The 25,971-nt window shown below is 50.3% G+C and overlaps 1 protein-coding gene across 1 annotated transcript in view; it reads left to right on the top strand.

Moving 5' to 3' along the window:
- The first annotated feature begins 429 nt into the window (after positions 1–429).
- The window catches only part of DRGX (dorsal root ganglia homeobox), a 27,331-nt gene continuing 1,789 nt past the window's right edge, over positions 430–25,971 (top strand). Inside the window, exons 1-5 of the mRNA XM_045876256.1 lie at positions 430–463; positions 4,583–4,680; positions 5,579–5,680; positions 8,801–8,979; positions 9,064–9,176. Of these exons, the coding sequence (XP_045732212.1) occupies positions 430–463; positions 4,583–4,680; positions 5,579–5,680; positions 8,801–8,979; positions 9,064–9,176 (526 nt within the window). The remainder of the gene's footprint in view (positions 464–4,582; positions 4,681–5,578; positions 5,681–8,800; positions 8,980–9,063; positions 9,177–25,971) is intronic.

Raw genomic sequence — 25,971 nt, 5'->3', positions numbered from 1 at the left:
GGCTGCAGCTCGCGCAGTTGGCCTGGCGCGCTCGCTGGACCCGGCTGCGGTGGCCGGGGTGGCCGGGCTTGCGGCGGGGACCCCAGAGAGCCGGGAGCTAGATTGCCCGGGTTTGGTGTTGGGGCCGAGGTGGGGGCATCGCTATCTGGGAGGTGGACCCGAACCGAAGGGCTGTCCCACGGGGACCGGGCTTAAGACGGAGCTGCCGTGTCGCCTTCAGTCCCCACAGTGGGCTTAGGGCATTGGGAGGGTGGTGGCTTCCGGGAGGAGGGCGCCCAGTGCGCACTAGGGCTAGTCCGGGGCGCGGGCAGAGGGAGACTTAGACTCTATCGCTATTTGCTTTGCAGCCAGGCCGGAGATACGCGCTCCTTGTCTGTCCAGCGGTCACCCTCCCCAGGCCCCGCCGTCCAGCTGATCCGGCCGTCGGCGATGTTTTATTTCCACTGCCCGCCACAGCTAGAGGGTGAGTAAGCGCCGCGCCCGGGGCCGCTCCGAACAGCCCGGAGCTGGCCAGAAAGCTCCGGGGCCGCAGCGTGGCGGGTGGGTGGGTGGATGGGTTCCCGCTCCGCGAGGGTTGCAGCCGCCGGGAGGTGGGTACGGGTGCCCCTGGCCTCCTCCCTACATCTCACTCCAGCCTTCCGCCCTGTCGCCACCTGCCTCCCACCTCCCTCCCCGCCTGGGCCGCTTGGCCCGGGGCTATTCGCACAGCAGGGACCCGCCGGGTCCTCCCAGCACAGATGCTGGTGTCACGCCTCTAATCGGGTCTCCCGGGCCCTGGGGGCCGCATCAATCTTTCACGGTGTTTTGCAAACATCCCGAAAAACCAAGGTGGAGTAGGGAGTTGGCCCTCATCGTCCTGACACCGACCATGAGCCATGAACGACCCATTGCTAGGCTGCTCTCCCTTGGAGGGCAGGGCCGTCCTGCTCAGGGAAGCTTTAATGTCTGTTCTGGGCCACTGCTGCCCTCTGGAACTAGGTGGCCCAGCCCACCACCACCCCAAGTGCCCTGGCCTGGCTCCTCCCCTGTGACTCACTGGGTTTCCTGAGCCCAGACACCAACCACTCCCCACTCCCAGGGGCAGCCCCATGGCCAGGGTTTGAGAGTTTGAGGGTCTCCAGGCCTTAGAAGACATTTTGCCTCAGGATCCCTCATGTGTTCTCTGCCCTGGATTGTTAGGTGGGAGTAGGTTTGTGAGAAGGAGACAGCTTGGCTCTCTGGTGCCCCCACACAGGGCCTGGGGGGACCCCCTGGGTGGGCATTAGACAAATGCAAAGCCATACCTTCTGGACTTGTAACAGCATCTTCCTCAGAGCAGGAGTCTCAGCCGTGAGATACTAGAACTTTTATAACTGGGAGGAATACCAGGATTTGGCTTTGACAACCTACTCCCTTGATTTATTTGTGGGGTGGGAGAATTTTGGAGGCCAGGAAATCGAGGGAGGCATGGGGGAGGGCAAAGGCGGTGAGGCACTGAGGGGCTTGAGACATCAGAGGACCTCATCCACCTTGTCTCCAGTTACCTGGAGCAGTAACTGGGCCTCCGATGGCCAACATGCCCAGGGATTTCAGAAAGTTTGTTTTTGTCTTAACCATGGACGCTTTTAAGAGTTCAGTAGAATTTTCTAAAGGAGGCTAAGGATCCGTGTTTAAGCCCTGCTAGGTCAGTCAGCATTCCTAAGAAGGGAAGACCAGACACTTGTCTGCATTTCACCTCCTTTAATCTCCAAGGACCCGTGCTGCCCAGTTTTAGGAGGTGCATCCCCTGACACTGTACCCCAGGCCTGGAGGGACCTTTGCATGTGCGGAGGACACAACTACTCTGCACTTCTGAACCTGGGGTTTGGACTGATGGGTATGGCACAGCCCACTCCTCAGGTTAAAGAGGGGAAGGTCAAGATGTGGGTATTTAGCAGGTGGTGGGCTGCTTGGATAACTTAGGGGAAAAGCCCTGTCTACAGGGTGGGTTGCAGAAGTCACTTAGGGTGAGTCCTGGCCTGGCCGATCATGGCCCCAGTGCACTGAATTGTTGGCTGCTCACCTTTCCTTCCCACACCCCAGGCACATCCCACCTCAATGCTGATTCTGAGTGCTAGGACCAGAAGAAAGGAGATGTGTCTTTAAGAGCCTTGTTATCCCTCTGCAGATGTATTTCTGAGCTAGTTTTGCAGAAAGGGGTGTTTTTTTTTTTTTTTTGTCAGTTTAGTGTTGCTGGGGAGGTGATCTGCTGTGCTTTGCAGGGCTGAGAACAGACCTTTGGAGTATGACATCTCCCTCAGCTTAGGAGCTTTTTAATTTTTATTCCTTATTAATCTAGAGAGGCATAAAGAAGAAAGCAAAACATGGTTCATCATCTCACCTCTCAGATAATTTTACTAATATTGAATTAAAAAGTACTACGTATACCTGCTTAGGAAATTCAAACAGAACAGAAACCTACACATTGAAAAGTGAAATCCTCCTTCCTCTCCACCTTTTTTTTTAAAAAGATACTCCCTATTATTGGTTTCTTGTGATTCCTTTAAGAAAAACACACTTTTTCTTTCTATATGTTATGCCTTTTTTATGCTGAGATCATACTTCCACATCCTTTGGGTCGTTGCTTTTTTTACTTTGTAACATGTTTTGGGGATTATTCCATGCCAATATATGCAGATCTACTGATTTCTTTTAAACAGCTGTGTAATATTTCATTATATGTTGTACTGGTGGGAACTTTGGCTGTTCCCAGTTCTTTTTTTTTCCTTCTACTGTGTTGCCAGGAATGTTCTTCTTTTTCTATTTTAGCATACTTTACCTAATTCATAGATTAAATATGTATATGTGCACTTAAATCTTTGATGAATATTGTCAAATTACCCTCTAATAAGGCTGCACCAATTAATGCTCCTACAAATCATTAATGAAAATGCACATTTTATTACACTCTTAACTGTACTGGGTATCATTATGCACCTTATTTTTTTTTTTTTGTCAAAATGGTGAAAATAGTAGTTCATTGTTTTGTTTAATTATCGGCAGCGTTTAACATTTTCGTATTATCAACATTTCTACTTATTTTTAAGTAAAAAGCCTCTTCTCATGTTTTCATCTTTTCTATTTGTTCTTATTAATTCGATGGGCCATTGGTCTTTTTTAGGATTCAATTAGGCACATAATGTTTCACTTACAGATATTATGTGCACATGTTGTAGAAAAATTTCGGACCAGCAGGTATAAGTTAGAAGGCTGAGGCAGATAATGTTTGGAGCATCTCAGAGTCTGCATTCCATCCTCACCAATCAAAGAGAGACCATTTGGTTTCCTGCAAAATCATGGAAATAAGGCTGCTTTGAGGCTGTCCCTTTGAAGTTGCCAATGAGCTGGAGAGAAATCTTTGTAACTAGGGTTTTGAGGAAGAGTGCAATTTGGACAAGAAGCTGGAGGGGAAGGCTTCAGGAGAGACTGGGGTATTGTGGCAAAGGATGGGGCACTAGAGAGCAGAATAATAAGTAGAAGGGACCCCCCTTAGTAGATAGAATTTTAAAAAGTCCAGAGGACCATGCTTCTTTGGGACTGAGGTCTTTCTGAGGGAGGTTGCCTGTGTGGCTTGCCAGCTCCGAATGCCAAACAGGCAGTGCTTCTGAGACCAGAGCCCATGGCAGGTACAGCATTCACTGGCTAATGGGAACTTGCTCATTTGTTTTTCTAAGAAGCCATTGTAGACTGTGGAGTAAATGGTGCATATTCGGAAAATGATCTGAATGCACGTTTGGGGCCGAATTCTGTTCTGGCTTTATATGAGCTTTGGAGGCTGCTGGGGAGGGTGGTGGAAAGGACGCTTTTCTTTTCAGGGAAGTGAGAGCAATGGGTCCTTTATGAGCCTGGCCAGAGGGTGGGATGCCCTTTGAGAGTGGCCCTGCCTAAGTCTCTTGGAATTCAGGACGTTGGCTATGGGTGCAGACCTCTTGTTAATTGACATCTATATAACAGATCCACTATGGTGCTGATGAGCTGTGACCAACAGTAATTAATATTCATTTATAAACTTCTTACCTCCTTGTGTCCTGAAGTTCTAGGAGAAATGTGCAGTGAAAGCGCTTGGTGTTTTTCTTCCTTCCCAACCCCCAGCCGGTCAGCCTTGTTGTTTATAGAAACAAGGGAAAGTAAACTAGCAGGTGAGCAGACGAACTGTGGAGGCTTCTATGAAAGAATCCGAGGTAGGGGATGAGTTCAAGGCACATTGGACGCAGGTGCAGCTGGAAACCAAAGGGCAAGTGAAGGCTCTGCCTCAAGCCGGTGATTCTTCCTGGCACAGAGTCCAGAATTTCACAAGAAAAGCGGATTTGGCCTTCTTGAGGGAGAAGGTCTCCACCTGCCTGATGAAATAAACATAGTTGGGGCCTAAAGTCAAAGGTTACTGGAGGAGAGAGAGAGCACAAGAGAGTGGAAGAGAAGGGGCCCCAATGAGAGCAGCAGAGAAAGATGCTCTGGGACAGGCAGGACTCTGCTTGGAGGTGCCTCCGAATGAGCATGTGTGTCCAGGGTCGGTGTGAGGACAGGGAGGCCCTCCGGTCAGGCTGATTCAGTTTGCTCCCAGTAGGCACTGCACCCTTTGGCAACCACTCTCCAGGAGATTTCGATGATGGGTTTCTGCGCAGAAAACAGCGCCGGAACCGGACGACGTTTACTCTTCAGCAGGTAATGATGGCGCTCCCTTTCTGAGAGTCAGCGACTTCCTGCCTCCCAAAATTTCAGAGTTTGAGCAGCTCTTCTTTGTCTTTTAAAATAAAGCCAACTATGGAAACTGGATCTTTCTGTTTTCTTGAGTGCTTTATGTGTCAAGAAATCTGTTTGGGGAGAGAGTAGATGACTTGGATCTTCTGATCCCAGACAGGAAATAAAGGGACAATAGTGATCACTCACATTTGCCCTAGGTTGGTAGTTTGGGGGAACATTTCCACATCAGCAATATCATCTGAACATTGAGAAATGCAGGTAGGACATTCTTAATCCCAGCAGATAGATGGGAGGACTGGGGCCCAAGAAACTGACTGATTTGTAGAAGATATTGCCGTCCATAAATGGAAAGGTTACTAGTGGGACCCTCATACTGTATTTCCTGGACCTGGGTTCTTCTTAGATCTGTGCAAACTGGAGCTGTCAGGAAGGTGGCCCAAATACCTCTTGGGAGTTTCTGGGGGCCTGACACAGTGAGGGCTTCTGCAAGTTGTTCCTGTTCTCCTATGTCCTATGGGGAAGGCTGTGTGGATTGCTCTGACTCATAAGGCCCCCCCTTAGAGCCTTTGATTCCTATGAATCTATTTAAATGGAAAAGCATATAAATATTTGTGCTTCTCTTCTTATTCTTATTTCTTGGGGGAGCACCGATGTCGTTAGTGAGTCTTAGCTCCTAAGTCACCCGTGGTTAAAATTTTAATTCTGTGGGATCTTTTCAAAGAGCTTTCTTCTCCCTCTTCCTCCCCCAGTTGATCTGTGCAACTATATTCTCACCGCTCCTTGCAAATTTGAAATATGCATCTGCTTCCTCTCACCTTGCCACAGCCTCTCACCAGTAAATATTTTTTCCTTTTACTAGCTGGAAGCTCTTGAGGCAGTTTTTGCCCAAACACACTACCCCGATGTCTTCACCAGAGAAGAGCTAGCCATGAAAATAAACCTCACAGAAGCCAGAGTGCAGGTAAACCTTCTTTTTAATTATTTAACTCTCTAATATTAAAACTGGCAAACTTTTTTTTTTTTTTTGACATCATGACTGCAGAGTGCACATTTGGCCAAAGAAAGCAAATGAAGACTATCTGTCATTTTCATGATGCACTTTAATAACATCAACATAATGTGGAATATTAGATTAGGTTGATTAATCGGTCATTCATAATTAACTAGTGATAATGTTCTACACTAATTTGTCCGCGTCTCTAAGGTACTAAATTACATCAATGCACATCCATTTCCTTGCTTTGGGAAAAAAAAAAAAAGAGCTGAGATGCTATTCTCAAAGCAGCTCTGACCGCTCTGGGGTAAGGCCGCTCAATTGCAGAGAACTATGTTTTCAGATGGGAACAGGGTAGGACCTGCTTTCCAGAAATTGCATCATGTCCAACTTTTCCCCTGGATGCGGACTCTTTCAGCGAAGTGGATCCGAAGAACTTGTGCAATTTAAAAATCTTTAAAAGGCAGCAGCGAGAGGGCTGCCTCCGAGCTGAGCATGGCCCGCGGTGACCGTCTCTAAGCAGGATTTCTTTTTAGAAGCCACACGGTGATTACGTTTAAGTGCACAAACCCGTCGAGCCCGGCAGATGTGCCCGAGTGCGGGAGGAATGGATTCGCAGAGCCGCCTCTCCGGGAGAGCTATTCTTTGAGCACAATTATATATTCATTTTATTTATGGGGTTTCCTCCATGCTGTTTCTGTTCTTTTTTATGTAGGGGCTTGGGGTTAAGACTATGCAAAGATCTAATTGTAGGAAATATAATAGTTTGCTTTCGGTTCCCCTGGGTCATGTTAGTATCTCTTAAAAACCAATGGCTGAAGAGAGATAATGGAATTCTGAGCAGTAAATTGGGGGTTGTAAACAAATTATTTCCCCTATAATCAGATTATGTGATCCTGATTATTAAATCTGAACATGAATCATTGGTCATATGTGGGCAAATTAAACTGATTATTATTTGGAAATGAAAATCTCCTTTGGCCAGGATGTTGTCTATCCCTTCTTTTTTTAATGCCAGTTTGCCAATAGCTGCCTAAAGACTGAACTGCAAATTGAGATAAATGACACAATTATTGAGCATTCAGAAGTGGAAGATCATAACTTCTTCCTGAAAGGTGCAAGGGTGAGATAGGGGTGGTAACAATTAAGGCTGGGAATTGTTGGTCAGGCTGTTGTTGGCTATTATGCAAACAGACAATGGCTGTGAAGCGTGTGTTCAGCGAGCCTCCGTGTGGGGACGCGGGCTTTGGTGGCGGGAAGGGAGATGTGTTTACATTTATACCCCTTGCTCATTCAAATATGATTAATGTTCTATAAAGCAGGGGCTTAATCGAAGCTGATGTTGTCAAACAATAACTAAATAGGGAAATAAACGACTCCATCATGCTCTTTCCTCAGAAGCAGGCGAACTGTCAGTGCAAAGTCATTAAAATATGATAATGAAAAATAGCTCAATTAAATGTTGTTATAGCTGTGACCTTCATTCAATTAAGACACAAGAAAGTGTCTGCATTTTGCTTTGCATTTAACTGCCCTAAATTTAGAATATAGATAAAATCATTATTCAATGGTTGCTGATATGTGCAATTAAAAGCCAACTGGATTAAAAAAGAAAGAAACCCAGTTAAAGAAGAATGAAAATTCAGAAGTGGGGTGGGCTGGTGGAGGGCTCAGCCCCGGGACCCAGGCTTTCTCCTGGGCTAGTGTGAGGTGGGAAGAGGGGAGGATGCTCTGGGTGGGGGGCTGGAGGGAGGTCGAGCCAGGCCTTTTTTGAAAGCCAGGAATTATCTCCCAGGAGAGAAGGGACGAGGTTCTGCTGGGTAAAGAGCAGCAGGATTTCACTGACCTCTGGGAACACCTTGGGCCCCATCTGTCCGGCTGCCATGAGGCTGTTCCTCTGCAGATGCCATCCTGATTGCTAAGGCTTGCAGAATTCCACACCAGTCTCTCAGAAGGCACTTAGGGCAGGTGCATCGTAAGGCTCCTCCTAACCTGAGCATGGCAAGGGATCAGGCTGCCTGATGTTACCGAGTGACTGATGGCTGTGTGTCGGACGACAGTGCTCCGTGTTTTTCCTGCGTCTCTGGGCTAACAATGCTTGGGGGTGGCCACCATTATTACTCCCAGGGAGTTTGGATCTGGTCCCTAGCCAAGCCATTGGTCTTCAAATCGTGGGTCTGCCACTTACCACCTGAATGACCTTGGGCCAGTTAATTAACCTGTCTGTGCTTAGTTTTCTCATCTGTAAAATGGGGGTAGACCTACCTGCCTTACAGGGTCGGGGTGGATTCTAAACCAAACCAGGGCTGACTCCAGAGGCATTGTATCTCGTGGGTGGGCTGGGCTGCCCGTCATGAGTTTTGGTGCATCAGAGAGGATTTCACAGGTCTGAGGCCGGACACAGTCCGGTGCTCAGGCAAACCTGCTAAGAGGGAATGAGCCTTTTTTTTTTTTTTTGAAGATTTTATTTGACAGAGAGAGAGAGACAGCGAGAGAGGGAACACAAACAGGGGGAGTGGGAGAGGGAGAAGTAGGCTTCCCGCAGAGTAGGGAGCCTGACACAGGGCTCGATCCCAGGACCCTGGGATCATGACCTGAGCTGAAGGCAGACGCTTAACAACTGAGCCATCCAGGTGCCCCGGGAATGAGCCTTTTTGATGAGGAAACCCCAGGGCAGTGTTTTACAAACTGCTGTGACGATGATGTCCCCTCCCCACAATCATAGGAAATACGTTTCACATCAAATAAATGCACTTGGATACGTCAAGAATTTCTACAACACTTGTACCCTTACTATGGGTGATGCATTTGGATACTTTCTATGATTTAACATTCATTAAAGAAATGCCTGTCATGCCTTCTACACTGATCTTCTGGCCCATCTTTGGGTCTGAAGCTGCAGTCCAGAAGGCACTGCTTTGGGACATCTTTTGGAGAGAGGAGGCTGCCCCCCCCCCCCCCCCAGCTGCTGCAAGGTGAGCTGTGAGCACTGGGGACAGGACCCAGGCGTTTGGGTTTGGGTACTGGTTCCCTCCTCCTGTCTGATTTTCTGCCTCCATGGGATATGCATTTCCACGGGGGACTCAGGTTTGGTTCCAGAACCGAAGGGCCAAATGGAGAAAAACAGAGAGAGGGGCTTCCGACCAAGAGCCAGGAGCCAAGGAGCCCATGGCAGAGGTGACACCACCTCCCGTGAGAAACATCAATTCCCCGCCCCCGGGGGACCAGGCCCGGAGCAAGAAGGAGGCCCTGGAAGCCCAGCAGAGGTGAGGCTGGCGGGCCCCTGGGGTCTGGAGGCTTGGCGGGTACACAGGGTTGGGAACTCAGTGTGATTTTCTTTTCTCTAGCAGCCTGGGGAGAACTGTGGGTCCCACAGGACCTTTCTTCCCCTCTTGCTTGCCGGGGACCCTCCTGAACACGGCCACCTACGCCCAGGCCCTGTCGCATGTTGCCTCCCTGAAAGGTACGTATTGTCTCTGCTGGCTGGTGGGGTGGAGCTGGGGTTTGGCTGGCGTGGCCGGGCGCTGTCCCCAAGGGGTCGCGGAGATGGTCTGGCCGGTCTGGTTTCTCAGTTCCGCGCACCCTTATACCTCGGGCAAGTGCGGCTCCTTCTCTCCTGTCGGTCACCATCAGGGTCATGAACAGCATCTGCTCCCCGACATGCTATCTTGTTTGTCTTCTACACGGCCTGAGATTGTGGGCATCACCACACTGGCTGGGGGCTTGTCTGAGAGGCAGTTGTGTCACAAGGGACCACTCTGTGTTCACAGGGGGCTTCTGCTCCTCGTAACAGTTTTGGGTGTTAACCTGCAGCTCGTGGGTGAGGCCTCGATGTGCAGTTGTCCCAGCTTACAAGGACCCTCTCCATACGTGCAGCGTGCCCGCCCGCCTCCCTGGGGACTCCTGACGTCAAAGGTCTGCAGGGCTAGGATTGGTGACTTTCCAGAGTTTGCTCTCTTCTTGAAAATAGCTGTTGTTGTCTGAAGGATGCAAACCATTAGGGATGTTTGGTCAGACCCAGAGAGAGGAACTCCTTGGGGACTTCTGGGGCATCCCCGCTGGATGAATGTGACCGTCTCTGCCTTCCTTGCCTCAAACCCACTCCTCCTGGGACGAGGCCAGGCAGCTGTGCTGGCCAGGAGCAGGGCTGGCTTCCACACGGGGTCTGGGGCAGTGAGGGTCTGTGCTGCTCTGCGGCTTGTCTGCCACAGGGGGTCTGGGAGGGGAGGTACAGGTGTAAGCTGTAGGCTTTTTCTTGATAATAGAGGCGGTGGGAGAGGCTCCTCCTAGAAGGTCCCCTGCTTGTTCTGCATTAGGATCTGGGGTCTCCTGTCCTCAAGGGGTCCCCCTCCAGCTGGTAAGTCAGATAGACACACACACGCACACACACATACACACACACAGTGGCAATCCGTAGCGCAAATGTGGTTTCTGGAGGCTGAATGAGGGCATGAAGTAGCTTCCCTGGGGAGTCTCCAGAAGGCAGAGAAGGGCATTCTAGGCCTAGGGAAGAGCACATGCAGAGTGTCAGGAGAGGAGAGGAGAAAGAGGTTTGCCTGGAGAATGGTTGGTATGGTGGGTGCCCATGGGAGAGCGCCCCGAGATAATGTGGAGGTGCCCGGCAGGGGCCAACACTTGAAGGCCCTGCAAGCCATGCTTCTGGGGTTGGATTTTCCTCTGTAGGAGTTGGGGCCCTGAGGCCCAGAGCCACTTCTGAGCGGTCCAGGCAGCTGGGCAAATCCCTTCACTTAGACAGCTGGCTCACCTCTGTCTAGCTCTGGCCCCCCGTGTGCTTCTTCATGCTTCCTTCAGCTCTAGGGGCCATGTAGAACGCACCCCAGAGTGGCTTTGGAACATATTCACAGGACAGAGTAGGCTGATAGGGAGCTACGGAGGTAGAGTCCCATTTGGAAGGGGCTTCTGGAAGGAGATGACCAGTGGGACTTGGGGATCAGTTAAGGAACTGGTCTGGGCAGAGGAGCAATTCTGTGTCTATCTGCCAAATCCTCTCTGTTTTTGTGGGGACCAGCTCAGCTCCTAAGAGTAACCACCTCTTTTATAAATGTTCTTTGCTTGCCCCCCTCCAACCTCATGAGTTGTACGTGATTCCCGTGTCTTTGCTATGGCTGCCTGTGGCCAGGCCCTCTGGCTAGGTGAGCTGGGGCCCTGGAGGAGGCCTGCAGTGGCTTGCGGAAGGGCGAGCGGGCCAGGTTGCTGAGCAGGGAGGGCACAGTGTCTGCAGCCGGGAGGCCCAGGGCCGCAGTGACAGGGAGACAGAGCAGAGGCTTTTGTGTCTTCTGAGTTTTGACCCAGGACAGAGGCAGGGCTGGTGGCAGGGCCTGGTAAAGGTCAATCTGTCTCCCCTCTTCATCCCTCACTGGTACGTACTGCCCTCCAGCCCTTCCCTAGACTTTTCTGGCTGGACTCTGACACCTGGGGCCTGTCCTGTGTCTGCCTCATTAGAAACAGGCTTGCCTCTGGTGCTGCCCTTGCTGAGGGGGTCAAGGGGGTGGAGCTTGGGGTGTGCAGGAGCTTACAGCGGTGACAGATACCACAGGGTGCTCACCAAACTAGGGTGTATCTTTGCGTGTTGTAGGGCACTTGTTTGGGCAGCCTGTGTACCCCGTGGGAAGTCCTTCCTGACGGCGGTCCTGTGCTGGGGCAGGGGGCAGCTCAGGTGTCAGGCAGACAATGAGCGAGGTGAATGTGGGTAGGCATTGTCTTCACTTCCCCAGATACTAATGAGCTCTTGCTTACTTTTCTTTTTTTTTTCTTTTCTTTTTTTTTTTTTAAAAGATTTTATTTATTCATTTGACAGAGAGAGAGAGAGAACACAAGCAGGGGGAATGGGAGAGGGAGAAGCAGACTTCCTGCCGAGCAGGGAGCCCGATGCGGGACTCGATCCCGGGACCCCGGGATCATGACCTGAGCCGAAGGCAGACGCTTAACCGACTGAGCCACCCAGGCGCCCCTTGCTTACTTTTCTTGAGGCACATAACCCTCTTGGTCTATATGTCGTTTTCATACTTACAGGAAAGGCACGGGGAAAAGATCCATTTCTCCAACGTCAGAGACAGGTATTTGAGGAGCCTGTTAAGGGGCTGGGCACAGGTGGGGCTGGGGGTGGATTCGCCCCCTCAGGGGTCAGCTGCTGCTCAGGCCAGCTGATGATGGTCAAGTGGGTATGCGGACACAGCATTGCCAGAACTATTGCAATTTCTGGAGAAGTTGGAAGTCTGGATTTTTATGTGAGATATTCCCATCTTTTAAATGTGGTCTCCAAGTCTTCAGGCCAAACCTGCACCCAGTTGGTCAGAGCAGTCCGTGATCTGCCATTTTGCTCTGAGAAACAGCTGGGATTGGTTGGGGGGTCTTTGCCTTCTAAAAGTGCCTGACTCCATGTGGAGGCACCTCTGGGAGCCAGGTTTTCTGAGCTGGAAGTCTCTGAGTCAGAACTGCCTGGCTCTAGTCCATGTGGGCTCAGCTTTCCCTGGAGGTGTGCTTGGGGCACCCGGCCTCTGCCTCAGGACCTGGGTAACAAGTGTGTGCCCACGAGTCAGTTTCTAGATACCCTGGGGTTCAACATCTGATTGTTTTGTGGAACATTCGTTAAGTGGTTTGGGGACAAGACAGCTTTCAGTCTCTTGCAACCAATAGCTTCTCTTCCCAGGCTTCCCCAGGCTACAGAAATTAAGTGCACGGGCCCACGAGAGGAGCAACCCTGATTTCCTATGGCCTGGTTCAGTGCCGGGACTTCTGGGCTGTGACCTGGCCTCCCTCACCTTAGTGCACCCCCACAGATGACTGGGTAGGCAATGTGGACAGAGCTCGTGGCCTGAGCCTGGCTCCCCAGGGGTGCTGGCCACCCTGGGGACTGCCTCACCTAAGTGGGAGGAGCTTTGCTTCTTGTTGGTGCTAGAAGGCACCTGTCTGGGCTTCTAAGCCCATCCCTCTTGTCACAAATGAGAAACTGAAGCTCAGAGGAGGAGAAGTGACTTGCTCACACATGGCTTATTCAGCTAGGTCTCCCCTTTGGGGTCTGGGCTGCCCTCCACAGGATCCTGATGTGCCCTCTCCTCCAGACACCATGTATTCATTCATTCCTCTGGATGGGCACCTGTTGGTAGGGCCTTGGACCCCTATTCTCCTTTTTCCCAGCAAGAGAGGAGAACTATGGGTCTGCTGGGTGTGAGCCCTGGGGAAGGGTCTAGACTCACCCAAGACTATCGAAGACCAAGGCCATTGTGAGCTGAGCACCACAGTCCCTTTCAGCCCAGAGATCCCAATCCACTTCTCCAGGCTTGTGGCAACTTGCAAATGATCCAGAAGAAAGAAATCACACTCAGTATCAGCTCCCAGACTCAAACCAGTGCTTGTGTCTGCTTCCCTAGGCTCTGTGGTCCTAGTGGGACCATACAGCCCTGGGCTGGAGACAGCAAGTATCCTGGGTAGGCCACCGAGGTTCTGGCCCAACCCTAGACAGCACCAGGGTGACTGGTGACCTGCACCTCCAGACCAGGGCCCGAGGATCTAAGCCCAAGCTGCTGTGCGAGGCAGCTGACGGCTGTCCAGAGCGAGAAGACAAGGCAGGGCTCCCGGTGCTCCAGGGTAAGATGGATTCTCCCAGGGGGCATATGGAGCACCTCAGCTATTGCTCCCAGAGCTAGCTGTTACAAGGCCAAGGACTCTGAGCTGGGGGTCCCGGTCTTTTGGTTCCAGGCATTGTTGTGACAGATGTGAAGTCCTTGGCTGGGAAATGTTAAGAGAGCCTCCAGGGGTGTTTGTGGGAGCGCTAGGGGGTTGTTGAGGTACAGTTTGCTTAGTCCCTTTAAGTAGTGGCCCTTGAGGGCTCTTTGTCCTTGAACGTAGTTTAATCGCTGTTCTCTTGCCTGGAAATGTTTTGACTTTGGATGTATTCTGAAAACAGGAGCGCTCTTGGAATACTGGCTGTCAGCTCCTTAAGCAGGCTGCACCGGGGGAAGGAAAAGGGCATGCAGGTGCATGAGATGTAAAGGGAATGAGCTCCCGGGGCCCCCCCAGTGCTGGGCTCCCAGAATACAGAGCTGTGTGGTAACGCCAAGCCCGGTCTCCCACACGAGTGGGGCGGACAGGCCCTAGAAGCTCTGTGGCTGTGGCCCAGAACATGCCAGGGGAGGTAGACTCTGGTTCTTTATCTTTGGATTATGGGGGGAAGTGGCCCAGAAAATAGGAAGGGGAGTCGGTCTCTCAGCCACTTGGCTGAGCTTTGGCACGCAGACTGAGAAGTTAGTAGCAGACAACTCTGGAGTACGGTTTTCTTAGGAAATTAGAAGGACTAATTGTCATTCCTTGGAGATACCTGTTGAAAGCAGGGGTCTGGGGTTTGGAAGCAGCTAGAGAGCTGGGGAAGCCAAGACCAGACTGAAAATTACCCCAGTGTTTGGACAATCCACCCAGCTCGGAACTGCCACGTCAGTGAAGCTCAGCTTGGTGCTTCTGCCTCAGGCCGGGGAGCGAGTGCGGAGACCTCCCGGAGCTTTGCGCTCTGCCACATACCGTCATGTTGTGTTGAGGGGAGGGGGTGGGCTCTGCTGCCAGCCAGGTCCCAGGGCCAGGTCAGGGTAGCTGAGCCACAGCTCCGGGGCTGGGGTCCTGGGGGTGCTCATTCAGCAGGCCCAGTGTTGGAAGTGCGTGAGGTGCTGTGTGTGCTTGGACGGCTGTGTCTGGGTAGGTCAGCAGGGCTACTCAGGCAGTAGGGAGCCAGGGAAGAGTGGGAGGTGGGCGCGCACCCCTGGAGGGTGGGAGGTCGCGGCCCCTCCGGGGTGGCGGGTCAAGCAGAGCGTCCATATGTGGGGGTGTGGCTGACTAGCCTCCAGGTTGCCCGGCAGGCTCCCGAATGGGCATTGGCTGTGCCCGTCTGGGGCTGGGGCAGCTGGCTACCTCAGGCCCGGAAACTGCCCACCGGGGACAGAGCAATGTAATTGAAAACCAGGCACCTGTGGGGGTTTCTTCCTTTAATTATCCTTTAATTATCAAGCAGCCGACCAGCACAGTGGCCTCCAGCAAGGACTCTGGGGTGGCCTGCCTGGGGTGAATCCTCGCCTTTCCGTTCCCTAGCTATGTAAGTCTTGAGTACAGCACTGGGGGGTCTCTATCTCTGCCCCTCATCTCTAAGACGGGGATCTTGATCACAATAAGACAGAAGTTATAGAGCTGAATGAGAAGCGCAGGAGCTAGAAAACGGAGGCTCTTGGAACAGTGTGTGGCACAGTAAATACCGTCGTTATTAACCAGATCCCTTCATTCTCGTTTCCAAGTCCCTGGCTCCCACTCACCTTTAAAGGAGCCAGTCATGTCTGCATCTTCCAAACGTCTCCCATTTCTCTGACCTTTACTGTAGCTGTGACTTACCTTTTTGGCCACGATGGGGGTTCCTTCCTGTCCCTGGTAGGATTTCCTGGGCAGGGCACCCATTCCTTCCGTGGGGCTTCATGGGCAGTGATGTGTTTTGTACTTCGGGATGGTCCTCAGAGAGGACCCATCTTGTTGCAGTTGGTGTGTTTCCTTATTGAGTATTCCATGGACACTCTAGAATAAAAAGGCAGCAGGATCCTACCCCATGCAGGGAGGGTTTGCATAACAGTAATGGGTGTCCAGAGAAAAAGCCTTTGCAACACAAAGAATTTTCCTGCGCTGGCTTAATGGCCAGGCTTGTGTTCACAATTCATTAATGCAGAGGAGGTTATTAATGGCTGAGGGAGGCGCTTGGGTTTGTTCCGGGGAAGTGCTGGCCACAGGAGGAGCGGAATGCGATGGGGGCAGGCGAGCCACAGTCCGTGGAGGCCCCCTCTCCCTGGTGCACTTAGCCCGGCTGCCTCTAACCTGTGATTGGGAGAGCTGGGTGTGAGGTGGAAACTAATTACAGCTGCCGGGGGAGAACTTTCATAACTCCATCTGTGCTCATGCTGCGGGATCACAGCCACTCTCCTGCACTGGGTGGGGGCATCCCGGCCAACCTTCCCAAAACTGGAGGGGTGGGAGGGAGGGTAGGGCCGCCTGTAGGGCAAGGCGGGCCACGGGGGGGTAGGGGGCTGTCAGTCCTTAGACTCTGCCAGCAGCAGAGCAAGGGATTGAGGTCTGACCTTTCCTTACCCTGCCCTCCCATCCCGTCCTGGAGAGCTGAGGTGGCTCCAGCCATCCCCTGCTGGAGGGGCAGGAGGCAGACAGCCCTGCTCTCACCTCCCCAGCAGAGCTGCCTCGTTCGGGCCTCGCAGGCTGTGAGGACTCTGGAGGTGCTATGTGCCAGGGACTTGCTCAGTGTTAGCATGCAGTGGGAGCTCAATAGTTACTAGCAGTTGGAGTAGCAGTCCCGGTCCTGCATCGCGTGCGTGCGTGTGTGCGTGTGTGTGTGAGGACCAGGGCGAGGTGAGGGGCAGGGTGTCCGGTGCTGGGCCAGGGTCTGGCCACATCCTTCCAGAGAGCCAGGCCCCTTCGTTAGTCGGGAATGTGACCTCCCTGCCTCACACTGGCCTTGGCCTTGGGCTCAGGCCAAGATAAAGTGTCCAGATTCTGGGACTGAAAGGGCTTTATTGCCCAATAAACTTCTGCCCACCAAGGCTAAACTCCAGGCTGGAGGCAGCCTCTTCCTTCTCCAACATCTCCCCTCTATTCCTCTTTAATCACTTTTTCCTTTGTGTTGTGGCTTAAAAAAAAATCACAATCGAAAAACATTAAAAGTTATTTTATTGTGAAATATCATATTCATTAGAAAAATTCATAAAACATGCATTTAGAGTGTAGTGACCCATTTTAAGCACCTATGTAACCACCCGCTGGGACTTTGCCTGCACCCCAGAAGCTCTCCAATCCTAGACCCCTTTCTCCTTCCCTGAAGCGAGAGCACTATGCAGACTTTTGCCAACCACCTAAGCAAGCATTCTGAAACATTATCATTTAGGCTCGACTTTTTTGAACTTCACGTATAAATGAAATCATACAGAACAGATTCTTCGTGTCTGCTTCTTCGGCTCAGCATTATGTTTGGGAGATTTATTCACATAATTAGATTTAGTGGTAGATTCTTTATGATATGTGTATGATCAGGCCATCTGCAGATAAAGAGAGCTGGTCTCTTCCTTTCAAATCCTTATGCTTTTTATCTCTTTTTTTTTGTCTGTGCCAGCCAGAACCCCTAGCACAGTACTGAATAGAAGTGGTGACAACGGGCATCCTTGCCTCATTCCATTTCTTTTATAACAGCTTTATTGAGCTATACACCGTACCATTCATCCACTGAAGTGTATGGTTCAATGAATTTTAGTGTATTAAGTGAGTTGTGCAACCATCACTAGGATCAACCTCAGAACGTTTTCATCACCCTGTACCTATTAGTAGTAACTTCCCCGGCTGCTGCCAACGCCCCAGCCTCAGGGCACCACGGATCTTGCTGTCTCTATCAGTCATGAGCATTTTTGCTGTTGCTACTGTGGACTTTTTTAGAAATGGAATCATGTGATATGTGGTCTTTGTGACCGAACCTGGCCTATTCTTGATCTCAGGGTTTCACCGTCATGTTTGTTGTCTTTTCGTTTTTTTTGTTTTAGATATCCTTTATCAAGTAAAGATAGTTTCTTCTTGCCTTGGTTTTCTAAGAGTTTTATTTTAATTATCATTGAAAAAAATCATGAATCTGAATGAATGTTGAATTTCATTGAATACTTTTTCTGCTTCTTGTTGAGGGGATCACGTGGTTTTTCTTTCTCAATGTATTAATACAGTAAGTTACATTGATTGATTTTTTAATGTTAATCCAACTGTGCATTCCTGGAATGAACCCAAATCAGATGTGACACGTCATCCTTCTTATATAGAGCTGGATTCGGTTTGCAAGTTCTTTGTTCAGGGGTTTTGTATCTATGATCATGGGGAGATTGGCTTGGGATTTTCTTAGAATTTCCATTCCAGCTGTTAGTATTGTTTTACTTTGCCCCCAAACCGAGTATAATAAAAGCAGCAGTAGAGCTTCCCAGCTATTTTACTCTCTCTCCTGATTCCGAGGACTGGCTGGGCTCAGCCAGGCAGTTCTGTTGTTGCTTTGGCCTGGGCTCTCTCATGAGGTTGTGGTCACGTGGCCGCTGGGGCTGATACCTGCAACATGGTAGCGCTTCCTTGTCTGGGGCCTTGGCAGGGACGCTGGGAGGCTGGGAGCTCTCTTTTTCTCTCTCCCTGCGGTGAGCTTGGGATGGGGTTGAATGACAGTTGATTCCCAAGTGCGGAAAACCAGAAGATGCCACACCTTCTTAAGGCTTATGCCCACAACAGGCGCAGTGTTGCTTCTGATGCATTCTATTGATTTAAGCTGGTCACAGGGCAACCAGACTTGAGTGGAGGGGACTGCGCACAGGTGTGAATGCTGGGATGTTGGTTCATTGAGGGCCCTCTTCGGCGACTGAGTGACACAGGCATTGAGGATTCTCTGACATCGTGATTTGAATTGGGGTGTTTGTTTTTGAACCTACCTTGCTTCCAATCCTGACCACAAGCACTTTAAGGGTGTTGGTTATATCTGACTCACCTCTAGGTCCTTCCAAGCCACTCACCTCGGCCCCAAATACAGAGTCTGGTGCAGAGTAAGTGATAGGGAGGTTTGGGTAAAGAAGGAAAGCAGGTGATGCTGCTCTGGGTGTAGGAGACTGGCCTCACTAGCCTGCAGTGCTGGCCACCTGTTGGACCCCAGAAACAACTGGGCCCTCCTGTTCCTCATTCAGCACCTACTGTGTACCCTGTTTTGCCGGAATCTAAACCAGAGGCCAAACCTCTGGTGATGAATTAGATGCATCCCGACCTTAAGGGATTCACAGGCCAAGGGTGGGCTTGGAGAGACCGTCAGTAAAGAATTCCATCTCATGTGACACAGTCCTGTGCTTTCATAGAAGCCAACAAGGGCAGGCAAGGTGTGCAGGAAGCCCTGAGGGGGGAGTACATTTTTCCCTGTAGGAATAAGGAAGCCTTTCCAGAGGCGATGTTTCAGTTGGGCTTGAAGGAAGTATGGGAGTTGCCCAGCGGGTGAGAGGACCCCAGGCAGGAGAACAGCATGAGCAAAGGCACTGAGGCAGGCAGGCCTAGTGTGTTGAGGAAAGGGCAAAGCACGAGGTTGGGTGGGGCCACGTTCCCAGGAGAGGATGGCATGGCCTCAAGGTGAGTCCAAGTTCTGGAGTCAGACTGGCCATGGCCCAGAGCTGCTACTTTCTCATTATAGGGTCCACCTGTGAAATGAGGATCATGATGATCATACCCAATAGTGCTTGTGGTGAGCAGGGTGTCTATCTGTGCCTGGCCCATGCAGGCATCCAGTATGTGATGGCAGTTGTTAGGGTTCTGATGATGAGGCTGGGAGGTCACTTGGGATCTAATTAAGGTTTGGTTTTAGACCTCTGGGGCAGAGGGTCTTGCTTCCTGCAGGCATCTGCTCCTCAATGGGAGAGCCTCTCAGCCTTCAAGGCATAGTTAATGAGGTCTGAGGTGTGTGCAACTCCAAGAAAGCAGCACAGCCCTCCAGGGGCCCTTGGCTTGGTTGTAAGGGTATAAGTATTTGGGGAGCAGGGAATGCAAGGGGTAAAAGGTACCCATTTCTTATGGGGAAAGTGGTTAGGTCAGCCGTAACCTTCTCCACGCCCAGGTGATGTCAGGAAGACAAGGGTAGAGAATCCCAGCACTTAAGATTTGTAAAGAATCTTCTTAATGAGTATGTTATCATTCCAGGATATAGGGGGGAAACAGAGGCCCAGAGAGGGGATAAGACTGTCCAAGGTCACGTAGTACATCTGTCAGAAGTAGGGCAAGTCAGGGACCCAGGTGTCCCATCGTCCAGCTCCCCACACCCTGTATCGATTCTGTTCCTTTTACAGGCACCTGCTGTCATTCTCTGGCTTTAAAAACTGCAACTCACTTTCCAGAAGCCATTTCCTATGGGTGCTGATGGGTTTGCCCTTCCTGCTAATCAATGGGGCCCTGGAGTGCAGGGAGCTGAGCAGAAAGTTTCTGGCTTGTGCCCAGATGCAGCGGGAGAAGCAGCCCGCCCATCCAGAGTTTTGACTGCCACTCGAAGGCGGGAGGGTGGTGCTAACTGGCACCAGGCTGCCCAGAACGCAAGTCCCTGCTGCTCCTTGGGTTGTGCGAGGGTCCTTGGATCTGGGTGTTGTCATTTTTTGTTTGCCCCTTCAAATACATCTAAGCAGAAAGGGGACCCTGGCACTGGCCCTGAGACTGTCACAGCACAAGGAATGTTTGACTGAGCTGCCTCCCATTGAGGAGCATTTGCTGAACAAATGAACAGATGTCAAGATAGTGGGTGTACAAGTGCTAGGTGGAGTTCAGACAGGGGTGGGACTTGGTGTCAGTTCTAGCAGAATAACCTGCCAAATTAACCTGGGGATTTTGACATGAATCAGATTGAGCAACTTTGCCATGAGCACTGTTTCTCTCCATGAGATACCAAGGAAGTTTAGGACCTGGGAGAAGGTAACTCTGAGGACCTAAAGTATGCCAGCTCAGTCAGGAAGGAGAGACTCTCCCTCCCTTTCTGCCTTCCCCAAATATTCAGTCTTTACTTTGTACCCAAATGGGACATTTCAGTTCTGGCATCAGGAGTATAGGGGTGAGAGTGGGTGAAGGGTACTTACTGCAAGTTTGGGAGGTGAGCTAGGTACAAAACTGAACAATTAATAATAATAATAATAATAATAATAATAATAATAATAATAAACACAACTCATGGTAAAAGGCAATATAAACCATAAAATGGAGATGGGAGAAAGCACATCCCCTGATGTGCTTACCCCTTGCATTCCCTGCTCCCCAAATACTTATACCCTTACAACCAAGCCAAGGGCCCCTGGAGGGCTGTGCTGCTTTCTTGGAGTTGCACACACCTCAGACCTCATTAACTATGCCTTGAAGGCTGAGAGGCTCTCCCATTGAGGAGCAGATGCCTGCAGGAAGCAAGACCCTCTGCCCCAGAGGTCTAAAACCAAACCTTAACCTTCTAAAGTAGAAGACATTTGGGTATGAATTTGACCTTGCGCACTTGATTATTGGTGAAGGCGCATAGTCACAGCATCTAAAAATCTGTGCGTAAATGTGGTAGGCATCTATCAACACCTCACTCATGACAAGGGGCTGGTAATTACAAATCAAAAAATATATTTCCTATCTATCTATCATCATCATCTATCAAAAGACATGAACTATGGTATTTGTGTTAAAGCTCTCATAAATCCACACACTCAGTTCCTTGTTCAATTCTGTTACACTTAACCTTAACTTTCAACAAGAAATCAGTGTGCTAGAACTTGTAACCAAAATTGTAGTTCACGTGCTTTTATGATGAAAATGTGCTATCGGCAGAGACGAGACAGAACTAACTTAATTTTTCCTGTCAGTCTCTATAGTAGATCAATTAAACTGCCAAGGAGATCAAATATTTCAGACTGTATTTATTACATTAAGTATTTATGTTCAGGCCAAGCCTTTAAAGCATGATGTCATATAGGAATGTAGGCCGATTAGATCAATTCAGCAGAATTTGCTGTAACTTAATGGAAATCTAATTGTGTGTTTTAATTTAGTGTCCAGGAGGTAGTATGTTCTCCAAACAAAACCATTTTCAGGCTGCATTTAAGGGCCAGATAGCTCTTGTGCAGACATTGGGGATGAGACACGTTGGTAGGGCCAAAGGGAAGAGGCTGTGGTCTTTTGGGGGGTTCGTCTGCTGGCAGGTTGGTCGTACCCCGTGCAAAGGGACTTGCAAATCTTGAACCCCACGGAACGGGAGATGGACCGAGTTTCCTGGTGGGTTTTCCCTGGTGCTTCGTCCACCATCAAATGCCCGAAGCCATTAGCGGTTATGGGGCTGCAGCTGGGTGCTGAGGACGTGGCCCTTATTCCTTGGCAATTTCCGTGGGGCTCTGTCCTAAAGGACAGCATCTCTTCTCATCATCTGAATGGAAGAAGGCTGGAAATCACAAGGCACAAAAAAGGACACCATTTTCATCACATTAATACCTGGTCAGGATAGAAAGAGTGGAAAATACAATAAAACACAAAGAAAAACATAAAAATCACTCATGACCTGAGTACCCAGAATCAACCACTATGAATATTTGGTATTAGTCCATTTGTTGTCTTCCCATCTATAAATATATATCTCTAATGAATTCATCTCTAATGAATATTTTATAACTTATTTAGAAATTAAAAATGTTAAACCAAAAAGTTTAAATTTATCAATATTTTCTACTTATAAATTTTTATACATATTGTATCTATGATCCCACAGGGATATGGCATATAACCATATGTGTATGTGTATATACATATGTATTATGTATATACGCGTATGTTTATACAACTCGTACATACATGTACCAAAATGGAATCCTATTGACTTAATTGTTTCTTAACCTACTTTTTAAACTTAATATTTCATTATCATATGTCATTATGATTAATTTTTTCATGGCGCTAAGTATCCTCCTATAATACAATTTTGTCATAGCTTTAGTGTGTTCTCTGTGGGTGACTCTAACTTATTCAGTCAGCTCCCTATTGTTGGGCCATGAGGATAGTCACAGTTATTGTCACCATATGCCACACTAGATTGACTTACTTTGTAGCTAATTTAATTTTTAGCCCATTCATGATTTATACCTTTCGGATAGATTAAAATAAAAAAGGGAAAAATCCCCTAGAGCCCCAACTCTGGAAATCTAGTAATTAAAAAATGACACTTTTAAGTTTGTCTTGCTCCTCAAAATTCTGTTGGCAGAATAAGTTATTTTAGTTTTTGGTCTGATGGGAAAGGCTCCACTGAGGAAGCCGGGTAGCCGTGGACGCAGTGTGGCGATCGGTCGGGCCTCCTGCGGGGCCAGGAGCAGAGCTGGTGAATTTATCATCTTAACTCCTTCTAAGTCTACAATTCAAAAGTATTCAATACATTCCTTTTGTTGGGCAACCATCACCACCATCCATCTCTAGAACTTTTTCATCTTCCAAAATTGAAACTCTGCCCACCGAACAAGAACCTCCTATTTTCCTCTCTCCCCAGCCCCTGACAACCACCATTCTGTTTTCTGTCTCTATGAATATGCCTACTCTAGGCATCTCATATAAATGAAATCATGCAGGGTTTGTCTTCTTGTGACCGGCTTATTCACTTAGCATAGTGTCCTTGAGGTTCATCTATGTTATAGATGTGTCAGAGTTTCCTTCCTTTTTAAGACTCAGTGTTTCTCCTTTGTATGCATAGCCCTGACAGTGCTAACCACAGAGTGTCCCAGAGCTGTCGGGTTCCTGGTCCTCAGTTTCTCCATCCATCTGGTGTCGGGGGTGAACTGGATCATGTGCACAGACTCTGCTCCCTCCCGTAGCCTTGGTTCTGTGAGTTAATGTATTTCTCTTATTGTTGAACCTCGGTTTTGAGGACCAGGAGTGTAGTTATTGGTGGCTTTCTTGGGAGCCCACCTGTTGCAGGTGTGACCTTGCAGGTGTAGGCTGTGGATCCCAGAGAAAGAAGCTCTGTTTTGTCCAAGTGGCACTTCTTCATCCTGCAGGTGGCATATTCATCACTGAATCACAGACTGGTTAACTCCCTGCTTGATGTTTATATCGGAGCAAAGCCTCGCTGGAGGCAGGAATCAGCCTGACCATCTTGGGCTGGTCTGACGCAGGGCAGGCTGCCTGGGGTGGATCCTGAGCACCGTGGCCCCTCCCAGGTCGCTGACTGTCCACAGCTACAGGCAAGCTCCCCTCCGACTTTCAGTACCTGCCTGGCTCAGGCTCCCCAGCCTCTCACAGCTCCTCCTCAAATGTGCCTCTTCTTAACATTCATTTAAAATTAAAAGTTGTGTTTCCAATTTTTAAAGAAATTCACATTTGTTGTCGAAAAATGAGAAAAATTCTAAACAGACACAAAGAGGAAAATGTCCAGTATTCCCACTGTTGAGAGGGTGCACCGTTCTTCATGTGTGGTCCCCTCACACATGAGCTCCCGTGGGGAGGGAGGCCTGGAGGGGGCCCCAGTCCTCAGATGGCTCCCAGGGCTCATGGCATGGGCGCCATCCCCGCAAAGGCTGCAGCTCCCCGTTGAGCTGCAACTGTGTCTTCCTGTGGCTGTGTTGAGTGAGGGCCGATGGGAAAAGTGGACTTGGGATTGGACCCAACCTGACTTTCTGTTTGTTTCCTGCTGCCGGAAATGGCGCGAGGCTAGAAGCCCACCAGCGGAGTGGGGCTGTGAAATGGGCTCTCAGATTTCCCTTTGTAAGGTTGGCCTCTGATTTGTCCCACGCTCATCCTAGTGCCTGCTACCTGCTCTATTGACCCTCAGTCAGAATTGAGGTAGGAGGCCACAGCTCTGCTTTATTTTTTAATTTTTAAAAAATATTTTATTTATTTATTTGAGAGAGAGAGAGAGCATGAGAGGGGTGAGACTTAGAGGGAGAAGCGGATTCCCCACTGAGCAGGGAGCCCGATGCGGGACTTGATCCCGGGATCCCGGGATCATGACCTGAGCCAAAGGCAGATGCTTAACCACCTGAGCCACCCAGGCCTCCCACGGCTCTGTTCTAACCCCCTGTTATCGTCCTGGAGAACTGAAACGCTGCCAGAGATTCTGGTCCCACCTATCAGTAAACTGTACAAACTTGGGCCAGTTAGTCCTGGAGCTTCAGTTTCCTTACCTGGAGAGTAGGGATGAGTAAGGCACACCCCTCCGGGTGGCCGGAATGGGGATGGGGGCCACCATGGGTGCTGGTAAAGGTGAGCTTCCTTTTGTCTCTGAGCAGGCTTGGAAAGGACGAGAGAGGGGCCCTGGTGTGCTTGAGGGGAGAGGGAGGGAGGTGTCTGGCCCCGGCATGGGGAAGCCTATCTCCGGGAAAGAGGTGGGAACATCCCAGCGGGTGCTGCTGAGGCTGCTTCATGAGGGTTGATCCTACAAGCGGGCACTGGGCCTGGGGGCCCTCCCCGCCTTTCTTCCTTCCATAGGTATTTTCCAAGGGCCTGGCCTGTTTCAGGCACTGTGCCAGGTGTTGGGGACAGAGTGTTGAATGAGACAGGAAGATACTTAACCTGTTGCGAGTCTGCAGTCTCTTGGGAGGGGAGACAGACAACAAATAAGTCAACCAACCACCAACGATCCCCCCCTACCATTTGTGGCCAATGCTGTGAGATTTGAGCAGAGTGGAGTGTAACCAGGGAGCCTACTTTGGATGGGGAAGTCCCGAAGGGCCCCTGAGGAGGTGATGGTCTAATGGAGCACTAAAGAGAGAGATGTGAGGAGAACATTCCAAGGCAGAGGGAGAGGTTCTTCACTCACAGGCTGAGCCCGAGGAAGGGTCCAAGCTGGGGAAGAATGTGCCCCCTTTTCAGACAGAGGGGCACAATGGTTGAGGAGCAGGGCCCCTGCCTGGTGAGGCCCAGCTTGGCCACTTACTATTCCCCCTCAATCTCCTCATCTGTAAAAGGGGGTAACTAACTGGTAATACAGCTCTGTGTCGGCTCTGCTGTGATGTTCTGTGAGCGTGTGAGAGAAGTCTTGGCCGGCACATGGGAAGGAGGAGAGCACAGTGCCAGCCTGATCATGCGAGGGCTTGGAGGCTGCTGGGAGGAATTTGGATTCATTTGACAAATAGGGATTTTGGTCCCCCGGTACCCCCGATCTCTGCTGCTGCTTCTTCCAAAGCTGGTGAGCACTTTCAGAAAGAGGTGAGGGACTGGCTTTGTGGTCCCCTCCCTTGTCAGAAGGTTGCCCATCCATGTGGGGCCAATGGCCATGGAGGACCCAGGTCTCAGGCCTCAGGGATGGGCACTAACTCCCAACTGTCCTCGGCAGGGCCGTGGTGGTCCACCTCCTGCTCCCCTGGTGGGATCTGGCTTCACAGCCGGCCCAGGATGACTGGCGGGAGGGGCGAGGAGCTGCGGGGATGTGCCTCTCCTGCAGGGATCACACAAGGGGGCCCACCACTTGTCCTGTCTTGGGAGCTCAGAAAATCTGTTGAAGTGTGTCATGCCGCCGGCCGAGTCTACCCACCGGGTCTGGGTGCAAAGTCTGTGTGGTTCCTGCCCCCGTGCCTGGCTGGAGTAGGCAGTTGGAGCGCACGGGGGTCCCTCAAGGACAGCGGTGGTGCTGGCGCTGCTGGGCACAGCTCACTTCTCTCAGAACTCAGATGGGCAGCAGGACCACGGGATTCCACGGCCAGACTCTCTCTATCCACTATCCTCCTCCG

This window comes from Mirounga angustirostris, unplaced genomic scaffold (genome assembly GCF_029215605.1).
Source record: "Mirounga angustirostris isolate CCGP_5_RB_7025 unplaced genomic scaffold, mMirAng1.0.hap1 SCAF_6, whole genome shotgun sequence".
NCBI classification, from domain to species: Eukaryota; Metazoa; Chordata; class Mammalia; order Carnivora; family Phocidae; genus Mirounga; species Mirounga angustirostris.
This window is presented reverse-complemented; position numbering and strand designations above follow the sequence as displayed.